Source organism: Bubalus bubalis, chromosome 7 (assembly GCF_019923935.1).
Source record: "Bubalus bubalis isolate 160015118507 breed Murrah chromosome 7, NDDB_SH_1, whole genome shotgun sequence".
Classification (NCBI taxonomy): domain Eukaryota; kingdom Metazoa; phylum Chordata; class Mammalia; order Artiodactyla; family Bovidae; genus Bubalus; species Bubalus bubalis.
Window position 1 is genome coordinate 26,210,090 of NC_059163.1, and position 23,550 is coordinate 26,233,639.

Sequence of the window (23,550 nt, forward strand, 5' to 3'; positions counted from 1 at the left end):
CTCCAGGTCAAACTCTGCCGAAAGTAGGAGTGCTGTCAGCGGCGTTCCACAAGGATACTAGGACTGTTGTGACAAAAGGGGCCCTCATCCAGTGATACAAACATGCATCATTATGCTGTCCCTGCGCACGCATCTCATCACCCGAAACCCTGACGCTTCTCCATGAAGTGCTCCCAGAGCATGCACTCGTTAACCCTTAACTTTAGTCAGCCCGCAGTGTCCGTGAAATTCTGCACTGCGTTTCCAAGGGGAGAGTGAGAGAAGTGGAAACCTCGAGTCCTCTGAGTCAGATAGCTTGATGAGAGGTGGAATAATGAAGCCGCACATGTAAATAGACTTACGCAAATTTCTTGGATATGAAAATACCCTCAGTTCACTGTTAGTATGGTACAGGTGTTATCTACTTCACACGCATACATACATACACGCACATGCATGTCAGTGATTGCTGAGCATTTCCTATGCCAGATGCTGAGACAGGCCCTGGGAACAACAGTGAGGCTCCACGTTAGTTGGAAGCCAGTCCTGTGTAGAATGTGTCACGTGCGGTGGGTGAAGCATGGTGGCTGGGTGGTGGGTGCAGATGCGGGAGAGGGAGGGAATCAGCCTCCTGTCGCCGGTGACATCTGGGAGGAATGGAATTTGGCAGGTGAAAAGGAGGTAGAAGGGCAGTCCAGGCGGAGAGGGCATGAAGTAACACAGTGCGACCTCAGAAACACTTATGGGAGTAGAAGTACAAATGAACAAGAACTAAGAAATGAGGCAGAATGGATAGGCAGAGCCAGACAGTGTGGAGCCGGCGAAAGATACCGAGTAAGAGATTGTTGTCACCAAGTTTACATTTTAGAAGGACAGACCCAGCAGGTAGGAAGAGAAAGGCAAGCCTAAAGGAACAGAGGCCAGCCAGCTAAGGAGAGTTTTGCGGTGGTTCCAGGGAAAGGTGATGAGAACCTGAACTGAGGCAGTATAATGAGAATGAGAGAAGAGGGAAGACTTAAGCAAGTTTTTGGAGATTGAATCAATCTCCAGAGGGGTTGCATGTGTGCTTCTGATTTTAAATTTGTAGTACTGGGAGAACAATGATACCAACATCTGAGAAAACGAAATCAAGAGGGGTTAACTTACAGGCAGGAGGGTGAGGCAGTCAGTGTGAGACCATTGGTCTGGGGGCACCAGGGTATCCACATGAAAATATCTGGAGAGATGGGGTTAGATCTCAGCAGAGAGGTCTTGACTCTGCTTGTTCCCTTTATAAGTAAATCTATCTATCATATATAAATAGACAAATGTAAATAAATGGATACTTGAGTGTGTGTGTGTGTATTCTTGTGTATGAATGATGAATGCCAGGTATTTTGATAGTTACTGGAGATAAAAAATCAGGTAAAACATGTGGCAGTGTCAGGTTACTTACCGAGTCCTGGAGATCCATCTGCCTACAAATGGTGGCCAATGTGTTGTGGTGGGTATGATCATCCAAGAAGGTTTAAGAGGAAATAGATGTGAGCCAATTACACTGGCTGGAAGAAAAGCAATGACTAATAAGAGTAAAAGAGGACGACCCACCCGAGCAGATTAGAAAAGAGTTAGATCCCTGAAAATGTGTGTGTACATCTCATTTCTGTAACAAATGATGTAACTAAGTGGGGTCTCTTTCAGCTCCAAAATTCTGTGATCATTAATTACAAATAAAATAAGCTTTATAACAATGGAGTAGAAAAAAATTAACCAACTATTATTGCTTATCATGTTGTACAGAGGACTATGAAGTCTTAAAAAGGAATTTTCGAAACAAAAGTGAAGAAATGGAAACTACTACAAATAAGCTGAAAATGCAATTAAAATCTGCACAGTCTGAGCTGGAGCAAACAAGAAATACATTAAAGTCAATGGAAGGATCTGATGGTCATGGTATGCTTCAGTAGATCTTTTCCTTTTGTTTTTAATTCCCTTGGTATAGATTTAATAAAACACAAACTGGATTCATTGCCTTCCACTTCTTCACAGTGAAGTATGCTGTGAGAGACATACAACAGTAGATATCACTGATGGTTGTCATATAGCAGTTATAATTCCCAGTGTTTTTGAGGGAAATTGACATTTGCTTAATTTATTCCTTAAGTATCGGAATCTTTCTTTTTCTTTAGCTATTTCAATAATTTCTAACAAACCTCAATGTCCATAAATCCCAATTAACTGTTTTTGAGGAAGTGTTGATATCGATGGACGTGAGTCTGGGTGAACTCCGGGAGTTGGTGATGGACAAGGAGGCCTGACGTGCTGCGATTTATGGGGTCACAAAGAGTCGGACACAACTGAGTGACTGAACTGAACTGAACTGATATAAATACAGATCACCAATAATTTTCATTCATCAGCCTATTTTTCACATGTTTACTATCTTTGTAAACTGTGTGCCTATGGCTATTTGTCCATTCCTAACTCTTTCTCTGAGTTGAAGATGGGAGGGTGCCCTGGGAATTGAACTGCTAGGATGAGGGGTCCCTTCTCACCGCTTTACACCTGTTCCCTTTTCACCTTGCTGCCCATATTAATTCAGAGGAAGGTTAGTTGCTGTTTCATATTATTCCTATCATTGTTAATATGGCTGTATTAGCTGACTATAAGAATAAATATTTAACTAAAGACTACATTTTCTATTTCTCAATATTTTTTCATGTCAAAAGATTTATGTTTGTGCTCACTTTAACAGAACATATACCAAAAGTGGAATGATACTGAAAAGATTACCATGGCCCTTGCCCAAAGATGGCACAGAAATTCTTGAAGTGTCCACGTTTTGTGTGGTCCTCAGAGATTCAGCTCTGTCTTTGCTGGTAAACATAAAGAAAATGATGGGGCGTGGAGAGCTCACTCCAGAGGCCCATCGGGGGTCTGTTCCCTCCTCCCCATCCACTAGACAGTCTCCTCCTCATGTGCTCCAGGCCTCTCCACAACTCCCCCAGTCCCATTACAGTTGTTAAATTAACTAGGTAACCCTGTATTCGCTCTCCAATTAGGATCACCTTAAAATAAAGAATTTGTTAAGAAAATTACCTTTGAAGGCCAAGCATGATGCACTTAATCAGACCAGAATTCTTCAGAGTGGTGAGCAAATGATACCAGACTTTTGCTCTATTAACAAACCCGTGAACTGTGCCTGTATTAACCCTGGTCTGGACAGTTTAGCTACAGGAACTATATCTTGTTAGCAAGAAGTCAGACCTTTCATCCTCCAATAGTTTGTTTTTAAGGAATGCCACATTTTCTTTTTCTTTTTAACCTCTAAGCTGGACCTAACTCAAAAGCAGTGGCATTTTCAAACCTCTTTTCTCAGCTGGTTCTAAGAAACAACATAGGATCTCAGACTTTGAATTTCCAAACAGTGGTGAGCTTTACTTATCTTCTCAGTGGCCTGCCATGTCTTAAGTCTTCAGTGCCTTGCCTCCTGTCGAGAACATTCTCATCCTGTCACCAGTTTCAGTAAAATAATCACATATATGCTTATATGGCCAGTTTGACTTTTGAAACAATAGTGAGTTCTGAGTACATGGTAATACCCATGACAATGGAAATTGAATGGTTTGTGTTATCACTGGAATCTTTTAAAAGATCAATAATAGTAGATGTCTTGTGTGGTATTTTATATATGAGTTTCTAGAAAGTTATTTTAGTAAAAATTCTATTTACAGTTTTCATTGTATGACTATATATTTTGTGTATATATTTCCTATATATGTAAGTATGAATTTGGTCAGTATTATTTACCACCATTGGAGATACGGCAAATTACGAAGGCCAATCAAGTTAATTCTAGCAAGGAATCACAGAACATCAGCATTTATATATGTTTCTCAGCTCAAAACCCCTGAGTAATTGCTGAAAATTGTTATATCCCAATATTGTGAAATCTGAAGACATCTTTTGTGAACACTTTCTTGAAATGATCCAGGTGCCTTAGAGGAATCTTACACCTTTTCATAGTGTTTGAACATCAAATTATAGTCACCTCTCAAAAGTTAGAAACTTTAAAAACTAAGACACAGTTTAGTTCCTTTTTTTTTCCCCCCAGCTATGAAAGTGGCAATGGGGATGCAAAAACAAATTACAGCTAAAAGAGGTCAGATAGATGCCCTTCAGAGCAAGATACAATTTTTGGAAGAGGCAATGACAAATGCAAACAAGGTGAGTCCCTGTCCTTGGAGTGGGGGAGGCCAATGTGTTTACTCATTAGTAAACTACAACACAGAGTAAGACACAGAGATACAAAGTACAGTGGGAACAAGGCCAGAGGTTATTCCTAACAGAGAATGAGGAGACGGTTCCCAAAGGAACATCTGAGCAGGACCTTGAAAGAGCTAGTGTTTTGTTTTTTTTGTTTTTAATAACTACTCTGGAATGAATTTTATTTTCTTTTATTATTTTCTTCCTTGGTCTTCTTTTGTTATTTTTTTACATGTATCTATTCTTTTTCAAATTCTTTTTCCATTTAGATTATTACATAATATTGAGCAGCATTCACTGTACTATATAGTAGGTCTTTGTTGGTTATCTATTTTAAATATATCAGTGAGAACAAACATATGGATTCCAAGGGGGAGGAGTGGGGGTGGGAAGAATTAGAAGATTGGGATTGACATGTATACACTTTTGATACTATGCATTAAATAGATAACTAATGAGAACATACTGTAGAGCCCAGGGAACTCTGCTCAGTGCTCTGCGATGACCTAAATGGGACGGAAATCCAAGAGTGGATATCTGTATACATATAACTGATTTACTTTGCTGTACAGTAGAGACTAACACAACACTGTAAAGCAACTCTACTCCAATAAAAATTAATTTAGAAAGAAAAAAAGAAAGTAGTATGTATATTCAATCTCAAATTTCCAATCTATCCCTCCCCCCACCCCTTCCCACCAGTAACCATGAATTCGTTCTCTAAGTTTGTGAGTCTGTTTCTGTTTTGTAAATAATTTCGTTTGTATCATTTTTTTAGAATCCACATATAAGTGATATCATACAACATTTGTTTTTCTCTATGTGACTTAACTTCGCTTAGTATGATTATCTCCAGGTCCATCCATGTTGCTGCAAATGGCATTATTTCATTCTTTTTAATGGCTGAGTAATATTCCATTGCATATATATCTCACATCTTCTTTATCCATTCATTTGTTGATGGACATTTAGATTACTTCCATATCTTGGCTATTGTAAATCAGTGCTGCAATGAACACTAAGGTGCATGTATCCTTTCAAACCATGGTTTTCTCTGGATATATGCCCAGGAGTGGGATTGCTGAATCATGTGATAGGTCTAATTTTAGTTTTTTAAGGAACCTCCATATTGTTCTCCATAGTGGCAGTTACCAGTTTACACTCCCACCAAGAGTGTAGGTTGGTTCCCTTTTTTCCACACCTTCTAAGGCATTTATTGTTTGTGGATTTTTTGATGGTGGCCATTCTGCTGGTGTGAGGTGTTAGCTCGTCATAGTTTTGATTTGCATTTCTCTGTTAATTAGATGTTGAACCTCTTTTCATGTGCCTCTTGCCACCTGTATGTCCTCTCTGGAGAGAAGTCTGTTTAGGTCTTCTGCCCATTTTTTGATTGGATTGTTTCTTTTCTCATATTAAGCCACATGAGCTGTTTGCAAATTTTTGAGACTAATCTTTTGTCAACTGCATCATTTGCAAATATTTTCTTCCATTCTGTGGCTTGTTTTTTCATTTTGTTTTATGATTTCCTTTGCTGTGCAAAAACTTTTGGGTTTAATTAGGTCCCATTCATTTAATTCCATTGGAGTTTTAATTTGTTTTAATTTCCATTACTCTGGGAGATAGATGGAAAAGGATATTGCTGTAATTTATGTCAGAGTGTTCTGCTGATGTTTTATAGTGTCTGGTCTTACATTTAGGTCCTTAACCTATTCTGAATGTATTTTTATGTGTGCTGTTAAAGTTTTCTGATTTCATTTTCTTAAATGTAGCTGTCCAAGAGCTAGTATTTTAACTGTAAGAAGATACTCATGGTAGAGACAGAGTGATTATAAGCAGAGCATATTCAGTTCCACTCTAAAGTAACAACTGTGTTCCTAAAATCACACTATGCAAAATCATGCAACAAAAACCACCACGGGACTTGGGGGAGTGGTGGGATTAGGAGCACGACACTGACGCACTTCATCAGTGACAAAAGAAAAGTAGGAACCTAATGAAAATGGTAGCACAGTTTTACACGTTAAATGTTTAAGAGACACATAAATACTACAATTAGAATGGCCCTTTATCCTAAAAACGACCTGAAGTTTGCTTGTGAACATGTGCATTGAAGAATTGCAGTGTGATAGTTCTTAAGAAGGGGTAGAAGGTAGGTTTTTCTGTGACATAGGATGTGGCTCATAACACAAGGTAAACTGAGGGAGCTAATTGTTTGAAGAGTGTGTATGTTTGTTTTTTGTATTTCTGTGCAACTCTCCTTAGCTGGGTGCTGTTTTCTGCACTGACCTGGTATTTCTCATAGATGAAACCATGAATTCAGATCAGATCAGATCAGTCGCTCAGTCATGTCCGACTCTTTGCGACCCCATGAATCGCAGCACGCCAGGCCTCCCTGTCCATCACCAACTCCCGGAGTTCACTCAGACTCATGTCCATCGAGTCAGTGATGCCATCCAGCCATCTCATCCTCTGTCGTCCCCTTCTCCTCTTGCCCCCAATCCCTCCCAGCATCAGAGTCTTTTCCAATGAGTCAACTCTTCGCATGAGGTGGCCAAAGTACTGGAGTTTCAGCTTTAGCATCATTCCTTCCAAAGAAATCCCAAGGCTGATCTCCTTCAGAATGGACTGGTTGGATCTCCTTGCAGTCCAAGGGACTCTCAAGAGTCTTCTCCAACACCACAGTTCAAAAGCCTCAATTCTTCGGCGCTAAGCCTTCTTCACAGTCCAGCTCTCACATCCATACATGACCACAGGAAAAACCATAGCCTTGACTAGACAGACCTTTGTTGGCAAAGTAACGTCTCTGCTTTTGAATATGCTATCTAGGTTGGTCATAACTTTCCTTCCAAGGAGTAACCATTTTTTAATTTCATGGCTGCAGTCACCATCTGCAGTGATTTTGGAGCCCCCAAAAATAAAGTCTGACACTGTTTCCACTGTTTCCCCATCTATTTCCCATGAAGTGATAGGACCAGATGCCATGATCTTCATTTTCTGAGTGTTGAGCTTTAAGCCAACTTTTTCACTCTCCACTTTCACTTTCATCAAGAGGCTTTTGAGTTCCTCTTCACTTTCTGCCATAAGGGTGGTGTCATCTGCATATCTGAGGTTATTGATATTTCTCCCGGCAATCTGGATTCCAGCTTGTGCTTCTTCCAGTCCAGCGTTTCTCATGATGTACTCTGCATAGAAGTTAAATAAACAGGGTGACAATATACAGCCTTGACGAACTCCTTTTCCTATTTGGAACCAGTCTGTTGTTCCATGTCCAGTTCTAACTGTTGCTTCCTGACCTGCATACAGATTTCTCAGGAGGCAGGTCAGGTGGTCTGGTATTCCCATCTCTTGAAGAATTTCCCACAGTTTGTTGTGATCCACACAGTCAAAGGCTTTGGCATAGTCAATAAAGCAGAAATAGATGTTTTTCTGGAACTCTCTTGCTTTTTCCATGACCCAGCAGATGTTGGCAATTTGATCTCTGGTTCCTCTGCCTTTTCTAAAATCAGTTGAACATCTAGAAGTTCACAGTTCATGTACAGTTGAAGCCTAGCTTGGAGAATTTTGAGCATTACTTTACTAACGTGTGAGATGAGTGCAATTGTGTGGTAGTTTGAGCATTATGTGGCATTGCTTTTTTGGGGGGTTGGAATGAAAACTGACCTTTTCCAGTCCTGTGGCCACTGCTGAGTTTTCCAAATTTGCTAGCATATTGAGTGCAGCACTTTCACAGCATCATCTTTCAGGATTTGGAATAGCTCAACTGGAATTCCATCACCTCCACTAGCTTTGTTCGTAGTGATGCTTTCTAAGGCCCACTTGACTTCACATTCCAGGATGTCTGGCTCTAGGTCAGTGATCACACCATCGTGATTATCTGGGTCGTGAAGATCTTTTTGTACAGTTCTTCTGTGTATTCTTGCCATCTCTTCTTAATATCTTCTGCTTCTGTTAGGTCCATACCATTTCTGTCCTTTATCGAGCTCATCTTTGCATGAAATGTTCCTTTGGTATCTCTGATTTTCTTGAAGAGATCCCTAGTCTTCCCCATTCTGTTGTTTTCCTCTATTTCTTTGCATTGATCGCTGAAGAAGGCTTTCTTATCTCTTCTTGCTATTCTTTGGAACTCTGCATTCAGATGCTTATATCTTTCCTTTTCTCCTTTGCTTTTCACTTCTCTTCTTTTCACAGCTATTTGTAAGTCCTCCTCAGACAGCCATTTTGCTTTTTTGCATTTCTTTTCTATGGGAATGGTCTTGATCCCTGTCTCCTGTACAATGTCACCAACCTCATTCCATAGTTCATCAGGCACTCTATCTATGTCTCACTTCCACTGTATAATCATAAGGGCTTTGATTTAGGTCATACCTGAATGGTCTAGTGGTTTTCCCTACTTTCTTCAATTTCAGTCTGAATTTGGCAATAAGGAGTTCATGGTCTGAACCACAGTCAGCTCCTGGTCTTGTTTTTGCTGACTGTATAGAGCTTCTCCATCTTTGGCTGCAAAGAATATAATCAATCTGATTTCGGTGTTGACCATCTGGTGATGTCCATGTATAGAGTCTTCTCTTGTGTTGTTGGAAGAGGGTGTTTGTTATGACCAGTGCATTTTCTTGGCAAAACTTTATTAGTCTTTGCCCTGCTTCATTCCGTATTCCAAGGCCAAATTTTCCTGTTTCTCCAGGTGTTTCTTGACTTCCTACTTTTGCATTAGTAAAGGTGAAATCTGTGTTGTGCTCAAATATTCCCTGATACATCAATCAGGGAATAGTCAGTCTTTGTTTTTTTTTTAAATTTAAATTTATTTATTTTAATTGGAGGCTAATTACTTTACAATATTGTATTAGTTTTGCCCATCCTGAACCCCCATCCCACCTCCCTCTCCGTACCATCCCTCTGGGTCATCCCAGTGCACCAGCCCCAAGCATCCTGTATCGAACCTGGACTGACAATTAGTTTCTTATATGATATTATACATGTTTCAATGTCATTCTCCCAAATCATCCCACCCTCACCCTCTCCCACAGAGTCCAAAAGACTGTTCTATACATCTATGTCTCTTTTGCTGTCTCGCATACAGGGTTATCATTACCATCTTTCTAAATTCCATATATATGCATTAGTATACTGTATTGGTCTTTTTCTTTCTGGCTTACTTCACTCTGTATAATAGGCTCCAGTTTCATCTACCTCATTAGAACTGATTCAAATGTATTCTTTTTAATGGCTGAGTAATACTCCATTGTGTATATGTACCACAGCTTTCTTATCCATTCGTCTGCTGATAGGCATCTAGGTTGCTTCCATGTCCTGGCTATTATAAACAGTGCTGCGATGAACATTGGGGTACACGTGTCTCTTTCAATTCTGGTTTCCTCGGTGTGTATGCCCAGCAGTGGGATTGCTGGGTCATATGGCAGTTCTGTTTCCAGTTTTTTAAGGAATCTCCACACTGTTCTCCATAGTGGCTGTACTAGTTTGCATTCCCACCAACAGTGTAAGAGGGTTCCCTTTTCTCCACACCCTCTCCAGCATTTATTGCTTGTAGACTTTTGGATCGCAGCCATTCTGACTGGCATGAAATGGTACCTCATTGTGGTTTTGATTTGCATTTCTCTGATAATGAGTGATGTTGAGCATCTTTTCATGTGTCTGTTAGCCATCTGTATGTCTTCTTTGGAGAAATGTCTATTTAGTTCTTTGGCCCATTTTTTGATTGGGTCATTTATTTTTCTGGAATTGAGCTGTAGGAGTTGCTTGTATATTTTTGAGATTAGTTGTTTGTCAGTTGCCTCATTTGCTATTATTTTCTCCCATTCTGAAGGCTGTCTTTTCACCTTGCTTATAGTTTCCTTTGTTGTGCAGAAGCTTTTAATTTTAATTAGGTCCCATTTGTTTATTTTTGCTTTTATTTCCAGTATTCTGGGAGGTGGGTCATAGAGGATCCTGCTGTGATGTATGTCAGAGAGTGTTTTGCCTATGTTCTCCTCTAGGAGTTTTATAGTTTCTGGTCTTACGTTTAGATCTTTAATCCATTTTGAGTTTATTTTTGTGAATGGTGTTAGACAGTATTCTAGTTTCATTCTTTTAAAAGTGGTTGACCAGTTTTCCCAGCACCACTTGTTAAAGAGATTGTCTTTAATCCATTGTATATTCTTGCCTCCTTTGTCAAAGATAAGGTGTCCATAGGTGCGTGGGTTTATCTCTGGGCTTTCTATTTTGTTCCATTGATCTATATTTCTGTCTTTGTGCCATACCATACTGTCTTGAATAGTCAGTCTTTGGAATAGACTTGCACTTTCAGAAGAAGAGTTATAATAGAACTGACCATAATGCCAATGAAAAGGTAAACAACATATATAGAAAATGAGGGCAACTAAAGCAGTTGCTTTTTCCCTTCCCAAAATGCTGCAATGCTTTTTTAGAATGAGGCTAAATATTGACAAATATGCACATACATTTGTTATACCTCTCACAGGTCTTTCCTGGTAGCTCAGCAGTAAAGAATTTGCCTGCAGTGTAGGAGACACCAGATATGCGGGTTCAATCCCTGGGTCAGGAAGATCCTGGGAGAAGGAAATGGCAACTCACTCCGGTATTCTTGCTTGGGAAAATCCCATGGTCAGAGGAGCCTGGCGGGCTACAGTCCATGGGGTCACATAGAGTCAGACATGACTAAGTGACTGTACGCACACACACTCATTACATGGACTTATTTGCTGTGTCTTTGTTATTTACCACTTTTTTCTCCCCTCCTGCCTTAAGTTCCAAATTGGCAAATAATGGAAGAGTAAAATGAACAAATCTAGGATAAGAGAAATGATGTGTGTGTGCTTCAGCATCTACATCACCATATCATTTCTGATATTTGCTCCTGTATAATTGTAGGAGAAGCATTTTCTAAAAGAAGAGAAGACAAAATTAAGCCAGGAATTGAGTACTGTTGCAACGGAGAAAAACAAGATGGCTGGAGAACTAGAAGTCCTGCGATCTCAGGAGCGCCGATTGAAAGAAAAGGTTGCTAATATGGAAGTTGCTCTTGATAAGGTGGTTATTAACTAAATATATACAGTAGTTAACAAATAACAGGAAAGCTCCATGTTGACAGACACCAAATCTGTCAAATTGGATTGTGTCCCAGTCATCTCACACAAGGAAGAACTATATCCTGTAGAGAGGGCTGAGCTTTAAGAACAAATCATGATGCATACTTTTTACAAAATTATCTTTTTTTTTGCTAACATGAACATAAGAGCAGTAAAATACAAGATGTGAGATGCTTCTGGTATCCTCTGTGGCCTGAATAATTTAAAACACCACCAGTCTAATTTACCTTCAAAGAAGGATTTCAGTACTTGGTAGAATACAGTCTGTTAATAATATCAATAAAAAGACAAAGTAATGCTAATGTGTGGCACTTTGTGGAGTTCAGAAAGTGCAGGTAGAGAATGCAGCTTAATGACTGAGAAGATCAGTGATGACACTACATTTGTCCTTCCATATATTGTACAGGAGGAATCTCTCTTTGTGTCACCTGAAAACTCTGGAAACCTGAAAATACTGTATACCAAAACTAGTCCTTGCTTCTTGAGACATCAGAGCCTCCGTGGTGACAGAACATGGTCTGTGTTCCCACCTATGCAAACTTAGGACTTAGAACATGATATATGGGCTCAACGAATTTCAGTTGTGGTTATCTTTATTCAAATATTTTTACCATTGCTAAAGCTGTTTGCTCATTTCATCCTTAGTTCATTCATTCTTTTGCATATCCTTCACCTACTAAATGCCATATAGATGCTGGGGCTACAAAGACATGACCTCCAATAACTCTCAGTTTTCTGAATAAAACAGATAAGTAAATAGATAAATGTAATACACTATGCTAGGAATGGAGGGAAGTTTCCTTGAAGAGATGGTGACTCTGTACATATACGTTAATAAAACTGCATGAAGAATGGAGGATAAACCACATGTGGTTGCTTGATTGTAGGCATCTTTGCAGTTTGCAGAATGTCAAGATATAATACAGCGTCAGGAACAAGAATCTGTGCGCCTAAAACTTCAACACACATTGGATGTAAAAGTAAGGTCTTTTGTTTTCATTAAATAGTTATTTAAGCAAAATGTAAGCCTTGGTTTGATATAGGTTTTCTTCATGTATCTTAGATGCTTTCAAGTGTACTTTTAACATTATCTGATATTAACAATTATAAAATCTTTACATTGTACCTACTATACCTATCCTTTTCCTATATAGTAACACGTTGAAGCATCATGCTTTATGTTAGGTTTATATTGCGTGAAGGAAGCACAGAAGTACTTACCTTGGGGAACCAGAGGTTTGCATACAGGAGGCGGTCAAACGTGTTTGACTTGTTTGGAGAATAGCAAAAATGAGGTCATTTGCATGACAAGTCAGGTGTGCTTTAAAAATAGTACATTTTCCACTGAAATATATTTGTTTTTTGAATATATTTTAGAAGTGCGGACATACTTCAAAGTTGCAATACTGGATACCTTCCCATAGTTGGAGAGGAACCTTCTCAGTAGTATGTCAGAACTGGTGTGGAGTGTTTGGCCGAGTTAAAACCAATGTAGTAGCCTCTGATTGGAGGTGCCGCTTCCCACCTGGAATGCTTACATCATTCACAAGTGTGAAGGCCTCTTGCTAAGCCCAACATTAGTCCCCAAAGAATAACATGCATCTTGCTTAATACTTGGGCTTCAAATTTTTAGGGGTTCAACATGTAAGACTGAAATTTATTTGCAAAAATACATTTTGATTTCACAGTTCCAGCTGTAGGTTGACAGTTATTTTGCTCACATGTATACTGTCTTCCAGGAACTGCAGGGCCCTGGATACACCTCAAATTCTGCTGTGAAACCACGCCTTCTACAGCCATCACCTGCTGCTCGTTCTCATTCCAATGTTCCATCTTCCCAGTCTACAGCCAGCTTCCTGTCTCATGTAAGTCACTTGTCTTATAGTTTGTGATGCAAATGGCATAATATGTAAATAATTGAGAATAATTTCATTTAAAAAAATAAACCTGTAGTTATGACATTTTCAGTTTTTAGAATTTAAATTTATACAGACCAGGTGAACAGAAAGGTTTTTCTTTCTTTGGTATTTTCTCTGGGAAAAAAACAAAACATGAAATAGTGATATTAATGTAAACAATAATTATTAAAGTAAATTATTTAGTAACCTGTATTGATATTTTTGTATCATAAGCATTCAGTGTACAAAGCCAATGTTGAGATGGCTAAAATAAGCATCACTTCAAATGCCAAAGGCAAATTATTTGTATTGTAGTACTCTACTAAGATGAAAATGATTTGCTGTATATTATCTCTTCATGACCTATATGTGGACTTATTTATAATCATAAAGATTCTATTAATATTCAAATTGTTACTCTCTTTAGTTAAAATATTAGAGAGTTTGAAATTTTTTTAGTTTAACCTTTTGTACTATTAAAGCTTAGGAAAAAATATGCACAGTATAAAACTCAGATTTTATCTTCTCTGAAGTTATATGTATTTATCATACCACTAATCCCTTGCAACCAGTATTCAGCTCCAGCTCCAAAGAAATGAGACATATTTCATAAATCACTCATGAAAATCCATTTCTTTAGTTAATAGTCCTATTGTAGGTATAGCAACAAGGTCACTGGTAGCCTACCAGTTATTCTGCCTGTGCCTTGAATATAAAGCATGCAGAATGAACAAGTTGAAATGGACTCCTTTCACATACACGAGGTATATGACTGATAAGCTGTCACACAATAACATTCTTTTGTCAAACAAAATAACATTATTAATGGTGGTAGTGGTTGGTGGTTTAGTCACTAAGTCGTGTCCACCTCTTGAGACCCCGTGGACTGTAGCCCGCCAGGCTCCTCTGTCCATGGAGCTCTCCGAGCAAGAATACTGGAGTGGGTTGCCATTTCCTTCTCCAGGGGATCTTCCCAACCCAGGATTCAAACCGGGGTCTCCTTGTTTGCAGGCAGATTCTTTACTGACTGAGCTACAAGGGAAGCCCAGTATTATTAATATTAGAAGTTAAACATGGTTCTCTCTGGAGACTGGAAATTGTAGGTAGGCAGAGAAAGGGAAGAAAATTGCTGCTTTTTAAGTGTCATAAATCATTTTACTTTTAAAACTATATGCATGTTACATTAATAAAAATTAAATTAAACCCATCTCTCCATGAACTTAACAACAAACAAAGAACAACAACAAAGCATATTTGACCAGGAATCACTGGGACTTAAGATGTGTCTCTAACTTCTTTGTGGGACCTTGGAAATTGAGTTAAATAATACTGTGCCTTTTCATCTGTAATGAGGAGTCTGGACTATGGATCATCTCTAGGGTTTTCTAGAAGATCAGCTCTAAATTTTCATGGACTTTTCATTACCCAAAAGCCAGCCTAGTAAGATAGGCTCTTTAATACATAGACTATACTTGATTATGAAGAATCTCATCTATCACTGAAAAAGTACTAGTCATGAGTCTGTTAAATTAAAAACTTGAGTTATAATTCTAACAGCAATAATGAAGTGTATTTTCTGAATAGATTGTTAAGCCTGTTTTATACAATTAATTTCTTCCCTTAAAAATGTTATTATAAATATGTTTATTATATAATTTTACACATTAAATATAATATACATTCTTTGTTCTGTTCACTGATGTGTTCTGAGTATGTAGAAAAGTATCTAGCGTGTGGTAGATATTCAGTACATATTTGTCTAATGGATGAATGAATTCATAGTACTGATAAAATACTGGGTACAGGTTTTCATTGTTTCTACTGACAAGTCAGGTTTAAGTCTTACTGTTGCTGTTTTGAAGGTAATTTTTTTTCTCTGACCATTGTGAAGATTTTGGTTTAAGCAGTTTGAATGTGATGTGCCTATGTGTATTCTTCTTTATATCTCTTGTGGGTCACTGATCTCCCTGGATTTGGGATTGATACTGAAAGGTTGTTGTTGAATCACGCGAATACACCGGGATTCTTGGCCCCCGGAGGAGAAGAATTCAATCCGGGGCCAGAGACGAGGCTTGATCGCTCAGAGCTTTTGTGTAATAAAGTTTTATTAAAGTATAAAGGAGATAGAGAAAGCTTCTGACACAGGCATCAGAAGGGGGCAGAAAGAGTACCCGCTTGCTAGTGTTAACAATGAAGTTATATAAGCCAAAGAATGTCTGGAGGTTGCAAAGACCTCATCAGACCCACTCCCATAATTTACATCTTAAGCTAACACTGTCCTCAGGCAAGATATATCCTTGTAAAGACCAGGTCTACTCCCATAATTAACATTTTAAGATAACAAAAGGTTGAATCCAAAGACTGTCCTTAGGCAGGATACATTATTGTTATATAATCCTAAGGAATGTAGAGAAAGACAAAAAAGTTTGTCCTTTCTTCCTCCTTGAGAATTCCAGACCCCTCTCTCCTTGGGGACCCCTAGACTCCCTATCAACTTGCCTAGGAACTGACTCTCTCAATATCTTTCACTGATTTGGGGAAATTTGTATCTTTTATATTTTTGATTATTTTTTTCTGCCCCATTCTCTTGTTTCCTTCTGAAACTTGTACTATTAAATAACTTTATTTTTTTAATTGCTGTGTTATAGCTCCATTGTTTGAATCCCATGTGGAACTGTAACCATTGTTTCTCTTGATTTCTAGTCATATTTTGTGTGGTCTTTTTGCTTTCTTTTTTTCAAGGCTTTATTTTTTAGAGAAGTTTTAGATTCACACCAAAATTGAAAGGAGGATACAGAGATTGCCCGTATACCTCTTGCCCCCCACACATGCACAGCCTCCCCATTATCAGCATCATTCTCTGTAACGATACATGTGTTATTAAGGATGAACCTACATAGACACATCACAATCACCCCAAGTTCATGGTTTACCTTGGGGTTTATTCTTGGTGTGGTACTATTCTATGGATTTGTACTAGTGTTTATAAATGTGTCATTACCGATTCATGGGGTTGCAAAGAGTCAGACACGTTGACTGAGTGACTGAACTGAACTGATATATATCCATTATTATCATATCAAACACAGTATTTTCACTTTCCTATCCTAAAATTCTCTATGCTCTGCCTACTGATCCTTATCCTCCTTCCACACCAGGCAACCACTGATCTTTTATTATCTCCTGGTTTTACCTTTTCCAGAATGCCACTGAGTTGGACTCATACCATATGTTGTCTTTTCAGAGTGACTTCTTTCACCTAAGCAATGTGCGTTTAAGCTTCCTCCATGTCTCTTCATGGCTTGGTAGTCATTTATTTTTAGCACAGAACAGTAATTCATTGTACCACAGTTTGTCTGTTCATCTACTGGAGGGTACTGGGGTTGCTTCCAAGGTTTGGTAATTATTAATAGAACTGCTGTCAACATCCACGTGCAGTTTTTTGTGTACATATGTTTTAAACTTCACTGGGCAAATACAGATAGCATGATTGCTGGGTCATATGGTAAGAATCTGTTTAGTTTTGTAAGAAATTACCAAACTGTCTTCCAGGGTGGTTGTACCATTTTACACTCCCACCAGCAGCGAGTGAGAGTCCCTGTAGTTCCACAGCCTCACCCGCATTTGGCGGGGATTGTATAAGGCAGCAGTTTCCTGTGAAAGGGTGCATTTCATTCATTACGTGTTTTAAAACCTTGCATGTCTGAAAATACCTTTGTTCTTCATTTATATCGATTGATACACAAAATGCTGCTGCTCTTGTGCTGTTTTGATTCCAGGGCCTGTGTATGTGACCTGTTTGTTTCTCAAAGCTTTTGGAGTCCTTTCTTCATCCCTAGTATTCATTTCTGGGTGATCTCTGCCGGGGGTCTTTTTCCCTTCACTGTATAGGCGCTCTTATGTTCTTTCCTCTCAGAAATTTTCTTGTATTATTTATTTGATAACTTTTCTCCCTCCACTTTTACAGTTCTTTCTGGAATTCCTGTTAAGTCACCTATTAGGCCTCCTGGATTTAGTCTCCAATCTTCTTTAATTTTGGCTTTCAATTTCTATCTCCTCGTATTTTATTCCCAACTTTGGGAAGACTCCTTAACTCCGTCTTCCAAATACCTATTGAATTTTTTTTCCTGAATATCATTTTTTTTTAATTTCCAGGAGACTTTTTTGTTTTTTAAATCTGCTCTTTATATAGTTTTATGTTCTTTAGTGAATGCAGTGGTACTTTCTCATTTCCATTTAAAGCTATTAATTTCAGTCTTTCAGTAATCTCTTCTGTTACCTGAATTATTGCTGTTTCTTCAAATTTATTTTTTTCTGTTTGTTTTGATGTCTGTCTTTCATGTTGGAGCTTTTTTCTTCACTGTTTGCTAATCACTAGCTGTCCATTCATACTTAAAATTGACGTCCTAAAAAATGAAAAAATTGAGGCCCTAAAAAACTAATTAAAAGCATTTGGTAAGGTTCGCAGGATTTGTCAACTAGTAGATGGTTAGGTAATGGCACCCCACTCCAGTACTCTTGCCTGGAGAATCCCATGGATGGAGGAGCCTGGTGGGCTGCAGTCCATGAGGTTGCTAAGAGTCGGACATGACTGAGCGACTTCACTTTCACTTTCCTGCATTGGAGAAGGAAATGGCACCCCACTCCAGTGTTCTTGCCTAGAGAATCCCAGGGATGGGGGAGCCTGGTGGGCTGCCGTCTATGTGGTCTCACAGAGTCAGACACGACTGAAGCGACTTAGCAGCAGCAGCAGCAGCAGATGGTTAGGTATTAATTTTTAACTAAGGGACCCAAAAACTATCTTACTTTTTTCTTGGTCCTGTTAATCCCACTACAGAAAGAATCTCTTACTACTGACTTGTTGATATAAATCTGTTTGCCAGTGTTCTGAAGAGCTGAGTGGGACAGGGAGCCTGGGGTACATGTGTATCTATATAGTCTTATTTATTATGTTTATATTTTCAGTTTGCAGCCTTACTTCTGCCATGCCAGGTGTCCTCTTAGAGTTTAAATTCCTTTGGTCCAACCTCATCCAGTGATTAAGCCTCTAATTTTATTTAGAGGAAAAGAATGAATTATTACCCAACCACATGGGGAGAACATCTAGTATTCTCACAGCTTCTGCCATAAGCTTTTAGCCAGTCCTCCCATTTTTGCTGCCCTGTGCCTTCCCCTGACCTTCAGAAATGCACGAGGCCTCCATTACTTGAATCTTTCTTGCTGGTATACTCTGATGCAGAGCAGTCCCCTGTTTCTTGGCTATTTCTGTGCAGGTCCTTAATGTTTTAGCTTCTTTGTTCCACTGAATTAGCTGTGAATTACCCATTTGCTTTTCATCTCCCCAGATTTTATCATCATTACTCATCTAATATTATCTCTCTTTTCCTGTTTATCCTTGTTAATTTCTTTAGTGTCATTTTAGTGACACTAAAATAAATGGCATAAATGCCAAGTCTAACGTTTAAAGGAACAAAAGTAGAATATCACTGAATGAATTGTTCTGCATTGCCCCTTTATTTCATTTCATTTTAGTCTTCTTGTTCCATGAATCTAACAATAGTCATTATTTACTGAACACCAGGCACTGTATGATATTCTTTCTAAACATTATATAATTTATTCCTCACAACTACCCACATGAGGTAAGTGCTGTTATTATAACAATTTTTCAGAGAAAGAAACTAAGGCTTGGAGAAGCTAAATGAGTTATACAGAGTTCACACTCCAAAAATACAGTTGTGCCAAAACTTAACCAAGATGGCCTGAATCTAGAATTTTCTTCTTAATTAGTTTGCTGTACTGATTATGTACACCACACAGTTGAATGCTACTTATAAAAAAATAATTAGATGATGCTGTAAATAAATACTCTACCTGAACTAATTGTGTATTTCATTAGGTCCTTGTGACTGAGGATTATACCATTTCAGAGGTCCAAAAACATTAAAATTATCCAGTTGATTGCCCTAGTGTTATTAATAATAGAAGAGAAAATGGTAGAATTGGGAAAAAAACATTTTTTTTTTAATCTGATTGATCCAAGCTCAGAAACCAAGAACGTGTGTGTATGTATGTGTATGTACATACATACATACACAGATACACACACATAATTGGTAGCCTGACACAGAAGCATTCTAGATTAAAGTTTTAGATAAAGATTATTTTAGCATTTAAAATAGAATAATTCCAGGATAATATAATTTATTTTATTTGTATATCAGATTCCATACACATGCACTGGGATTTGCGCTAGCTGTGCTTGACCCATGATGGGAGCAAGGTTTTCAGGAAGACTTTATATAGCTTTGGTTTCCTATTCACCCATTTTTAATATACAATATAAATAATATATTTATATTCTAAATAGTATATTCATATTCCATTTTTATTACAATCTTCTGACAGGAATATAAGTATTACAGGAGATGGATTTGGTCAGGCATTCTTAAAATAGAATAGTCTGATTCAAACTGAATGAGATCAAGCTTTTATTTTTAGCTTTTTCATTTATCTTCTATCTTTGGAGAGTGGAGATAGAATGTGTTGAGAAGCACACACTCTCCTAGACATTACTTATCTTAAGTTATAACTCATGTTTGCCTGTAATGGACTCAAGGCCATTAGAGAGAACAGTATTTGGAGAAGATGGAGATGCATTTGAGATATAATTTGCAATTTATTTTGGAAACAAGTCTGACATAAGACAGTTTCAGAGTCAAAATGTAATAGGAAGCTAATCAAATCACAAAATAAAGCTTAAGTTTAACAATAACAGTATAAGCTCATATTCGTCCCTTGAAATCAAAAAGCTTGTATAAGTTTTAACCTGAAAATGTATGTCCCCTAGAAATAGCCTTAATGTATATCCTAAGGGTCAAAGGATTGAAGTGAGGGAGAGCAGGATTCTTTGATAGGTTCCAGTAACCTCATGAAGAACTTGTAAGTAGCTGTTTCTTTACCAGCCAGACAAGATAGTCATAACCAGCCATACATAACCAGCCACTCATATGTAAAGAATGTTTTTAAATCATTCATTTCCTAGCTATTTTCTAAGTGTATTTTTTAAGTGTATTTTCTTCATGTTATAAATCAAAATTTGTTCCATATGAATCAAAGTATTAAAAATAAACTTTTTAATGAAAAGTATTACAAGTGAAAGTATTATAAAATTTACAGACATGAAAAGGAATAATTGACTATTTTGAGTAAATGAAGCTTAAATCAGAAGCCACCATAAACTGAAATCACAAACTAGAAAAATATTTCTAGTAAACAAAGGGTTAATATAAAATATAAAGAGTTTTTACATACCTGGAAAAAGATAGCATATATTCTAAAAGAAAAATATAGAAAAGACATGTATATAGTCCAAAAGAAATGCATATAGTCCATAAACATGAAAAATGTTCAAGCTCATTTATAATCAGTTAATAATTATTACATATTAAAGCTAAAACAAACAATTTTGTGTACAGAATGGTCAATGGTAATGGGAAGGGTATGGTATAATGACTTTTCTATCACACCTTACTGATAAACATATAAATTGATATGACTTTATGTTGTCATTTTTACTTCCAAAGTTCACAATTTCTGTTCTAAAATTAATAGACTTTTTTTAGAGTGGTTTTAGCCTTACAGAAAACTGAGCAGAAACTAGAGAGAGTTCCCATAGATTCTCTTTGCTGTCCTCTCTCTCCCCAGCTTCCTCTATTACCAGCCCATTGCATTCATGTGGTACCTTTGTTATAATTGTTAAACCAATATTGATACATTGTTATTAACTAAAGTCTATAATTTTCATTGGGGCTCACTCCTTATATTGTGGGGCTTCCCTGAGGGCTCAGTGGGTAAAGAACCTACCTGCAATGCAGGTGACACAGGAGACATGAGTTTGATTGATGGGTCGGGAAAATCCCCTGGAGTAGGAAATGGCTACCCACTCCAGTATTCTTGCCTGAAAAATCCTATGGACAGAGAAATCTGGCAGGCTACAGTCCAAAGGAGAGCAAAGAGTCAGACACTACTGAACATCACATGCTCCTCATATTGTACATTTTGTGCATTTTGACATATGTATGATGATATATATCCACCATTACTGTATTACACAGAATAGTTTAACTGCTCAAAAAATGCCCTGTGCTTCACCTTTTCATCTGTTGCTCCCTTCCCCTGAGCCCCTGGCAACCAGTGATCTTTTTACTGTCTTCATATTTTTGTCTTTTCCAGAATGTCATATAACCAGAGTCATCTAGTGATGGTCTTTTCAGATTGGCTTCTTTCACTTAGCAATATGCTTGCAAGATTTTTTCGTATCTTTCCATCCTTTAATAGTTAATTTCTTTTTTTACTGAATAATATTTCATAGTATGGATGTACCACAGTTTATCCAGCCACTTATTGAAGGATATCTTGATTGCTACCAAGTTTTGGCAAGTTATGAATAAACCTGCTATAAACATCTATGTCCAGGTTTTGCATAGACATAAGTTTTCAACTCTGTAAATTTAGGTAAATGCTACAGAGCATGGTTGCTGCATTTTATAGTACAAGCATGTTTAGTTTTATAAGGAACTACCAAACTGTCTTTCAAAGTGGCTGCACCATTCTGCAGTCTCACCAGCAGTGAACGAGAGTTCCTATTGCTCCCCATCCTTGTCAACATTTGGTGTTGTCAGTGTTCAGATTTTAGCTTAGATAATAGGAATGTAGTGTGATATCTTATAGTTTTAATTTGAAATTCCTTAATGAAATATGATGTTGAGCATATTTTCATATGCTTATTTGCCTTCTACATATTTTTTATAGTGAGATGTCTGTTCCAAACGTTTGCCCGTTTTTTAATGGGTGTTTAAAATTTTTTCTTACTGTTGAGTTTAAAGTTCTTTTTGGAGGTATATTTTAGCTACCAGTCTTTTGTCACTTATGTGTTTTGAAAAGATTTTCTGCCAGTCTGTGATTTTTGTTTCCATTTTTAACTATCTTTTTGCAAGGAAAAGTTTTTAAGATTAAAAAGTCCAACTTACTGATGCATTTCTTTCATGGATCATGCTTTTGATTTGTATCTAAAAAGTCATCATGAATCCCAAAGTCATCTAAATTTTCTCCTGTATTATCCTCTAGAGTTTTATAGTCTGGAATTTTATATTTAGGTCCATGAGTCACTGAGTTAAATTTTGTGAAAAATATAAGGTCTGTATCTAGATTCATTTTTTTAATGCGTGTGGATGGCCAGTTGTTCCAGTACCATTTGTTATCATGTATGAAACGAGTTGCCAGTCCAGGTTCGATGCACGATACTGGATGCTTGGGGCTAGTACACTGGGACGACCCAGAGGGATGGTATGGGGAGGGAGGAGGGAGGAGGGTTCAGGATGGGGAACACATGTATACCTGTGGCGGATTTATTTTGATATTTTGGCAAAACTAATACAATTTTGTAAAGTTTAAAAATAAAATTAAAAAAAAAAAGAAAATACTGCCTTTTCTCTACTGAAATACCTTTGCTCCTTTGTTGAAGACCAGTTGACTATATTTGTATAGGACTGTTTCTGGGATCTTTATTTTATTCTGTCCCATCAGTCTATTTGTCTATTCTTTTACCAGTACGGCACTGTCTTATTACAGTAAATCTTGAACCTGGGAAATGGCAGTTCTCCAGCTTTGTCCACCTTCACTGTTGTCTTTCCTATTCTGAGGTTTTGGCCTTCCCATATACGCTTTAGAATCAGTTTGTCAAGATATCAAGGGGAGCATAGTAGCTAGACTGCACAGCTAACCCTGATGACATCTTCTTCGTGACTGTCCTGGTACTAACACACTATATACATTGTCATGTTAACCTTTCTGGTTACTCTAAATCCGTAAATATGAAGCATATAAGATACTTCATCTGTTTTTATGCTAAGGGGAGAAGGAAGTGGAAACCAGCCTTTTTTGAGTACTTACTATGCATACATTAAGTACTTCTCATTCCTTATGCCATCCTTATAAAGTAAGTGTTATTTCCCCCATTTTTACAGATTAGGAAATGGAGACTAAAAGAAGCATTTCCCTTGTTATAATGAAATAAACTTTATGAATTTGTTTGTAGGTTATTACACTGATAATTTATAATAAGTGTCATGGGCTTAAAATTTTTTAATAACAAAGCTTATTAAGTAAACTTCCTACTGGGCAGAAGATATGAAGGTCCAGGTGTTATATTGAGATTTCAAGGTTAGAACTGAAGTGACTGAATATTGCAATAAGATAAGTCTTCTGAAGTTTTATTCCACATCAGATATGAGGTCCACCAGGGCTAGGACAAGAACAAAGCC

The 23,550-nt window shown here is 37.6% G+C and overlaps 1 protein-coding gene and 1 non-coding gene across 29 annotated transcripts in view; both read left to right on the plus strand.

Annotated features, from left to right (window-relative positions):
* The window catches only part of CCDC158 (coiled-coil domain containing 158), an 86,161-nt gene that overhangs the window by 40,371 nt on the left and 22,240 nt on the right, over positions 1-23,550 (plus strand). For 25 of the 28 annotated variants that reach the window (XM_044945765.2, XM_044945758.2, XM_044945754.2 and 22 more), the window contains 5 exons: positions 1,759-1,911; positions 4,073-4,185; positions 11,110-11,268; positions 12,215-12,307; positions 13,067-13,192. In XM_044945765.2, the coding sequence (XP_044801700.2) occupies positions 1,759-1,911; positions 4,073-4,185; positions 11,110-11,268; positions 12,215-12,307; positions 13,067-13,192 (644 nt within the window). The remainder of the gene's footprint in view (positions 1-1,758; positions 1,912-4,072; positions 4,186-11,109; positions 11,269-12,214; positions 12,308-13,066; positions 13,193-23,550) is intronic. The other 3 variants (XM_044945756.2, XM_044945757.2, XM_044945759.2) reach the window with 3 other exon arrangements.
* Positions 2,698-2,804, plus strand: LOC112586341. Its single transcript, XR_003110800.1, has one exon. It is a non-coding gene; the product is annotated as a U6 spliceosomal RNA (small nuclear RNA).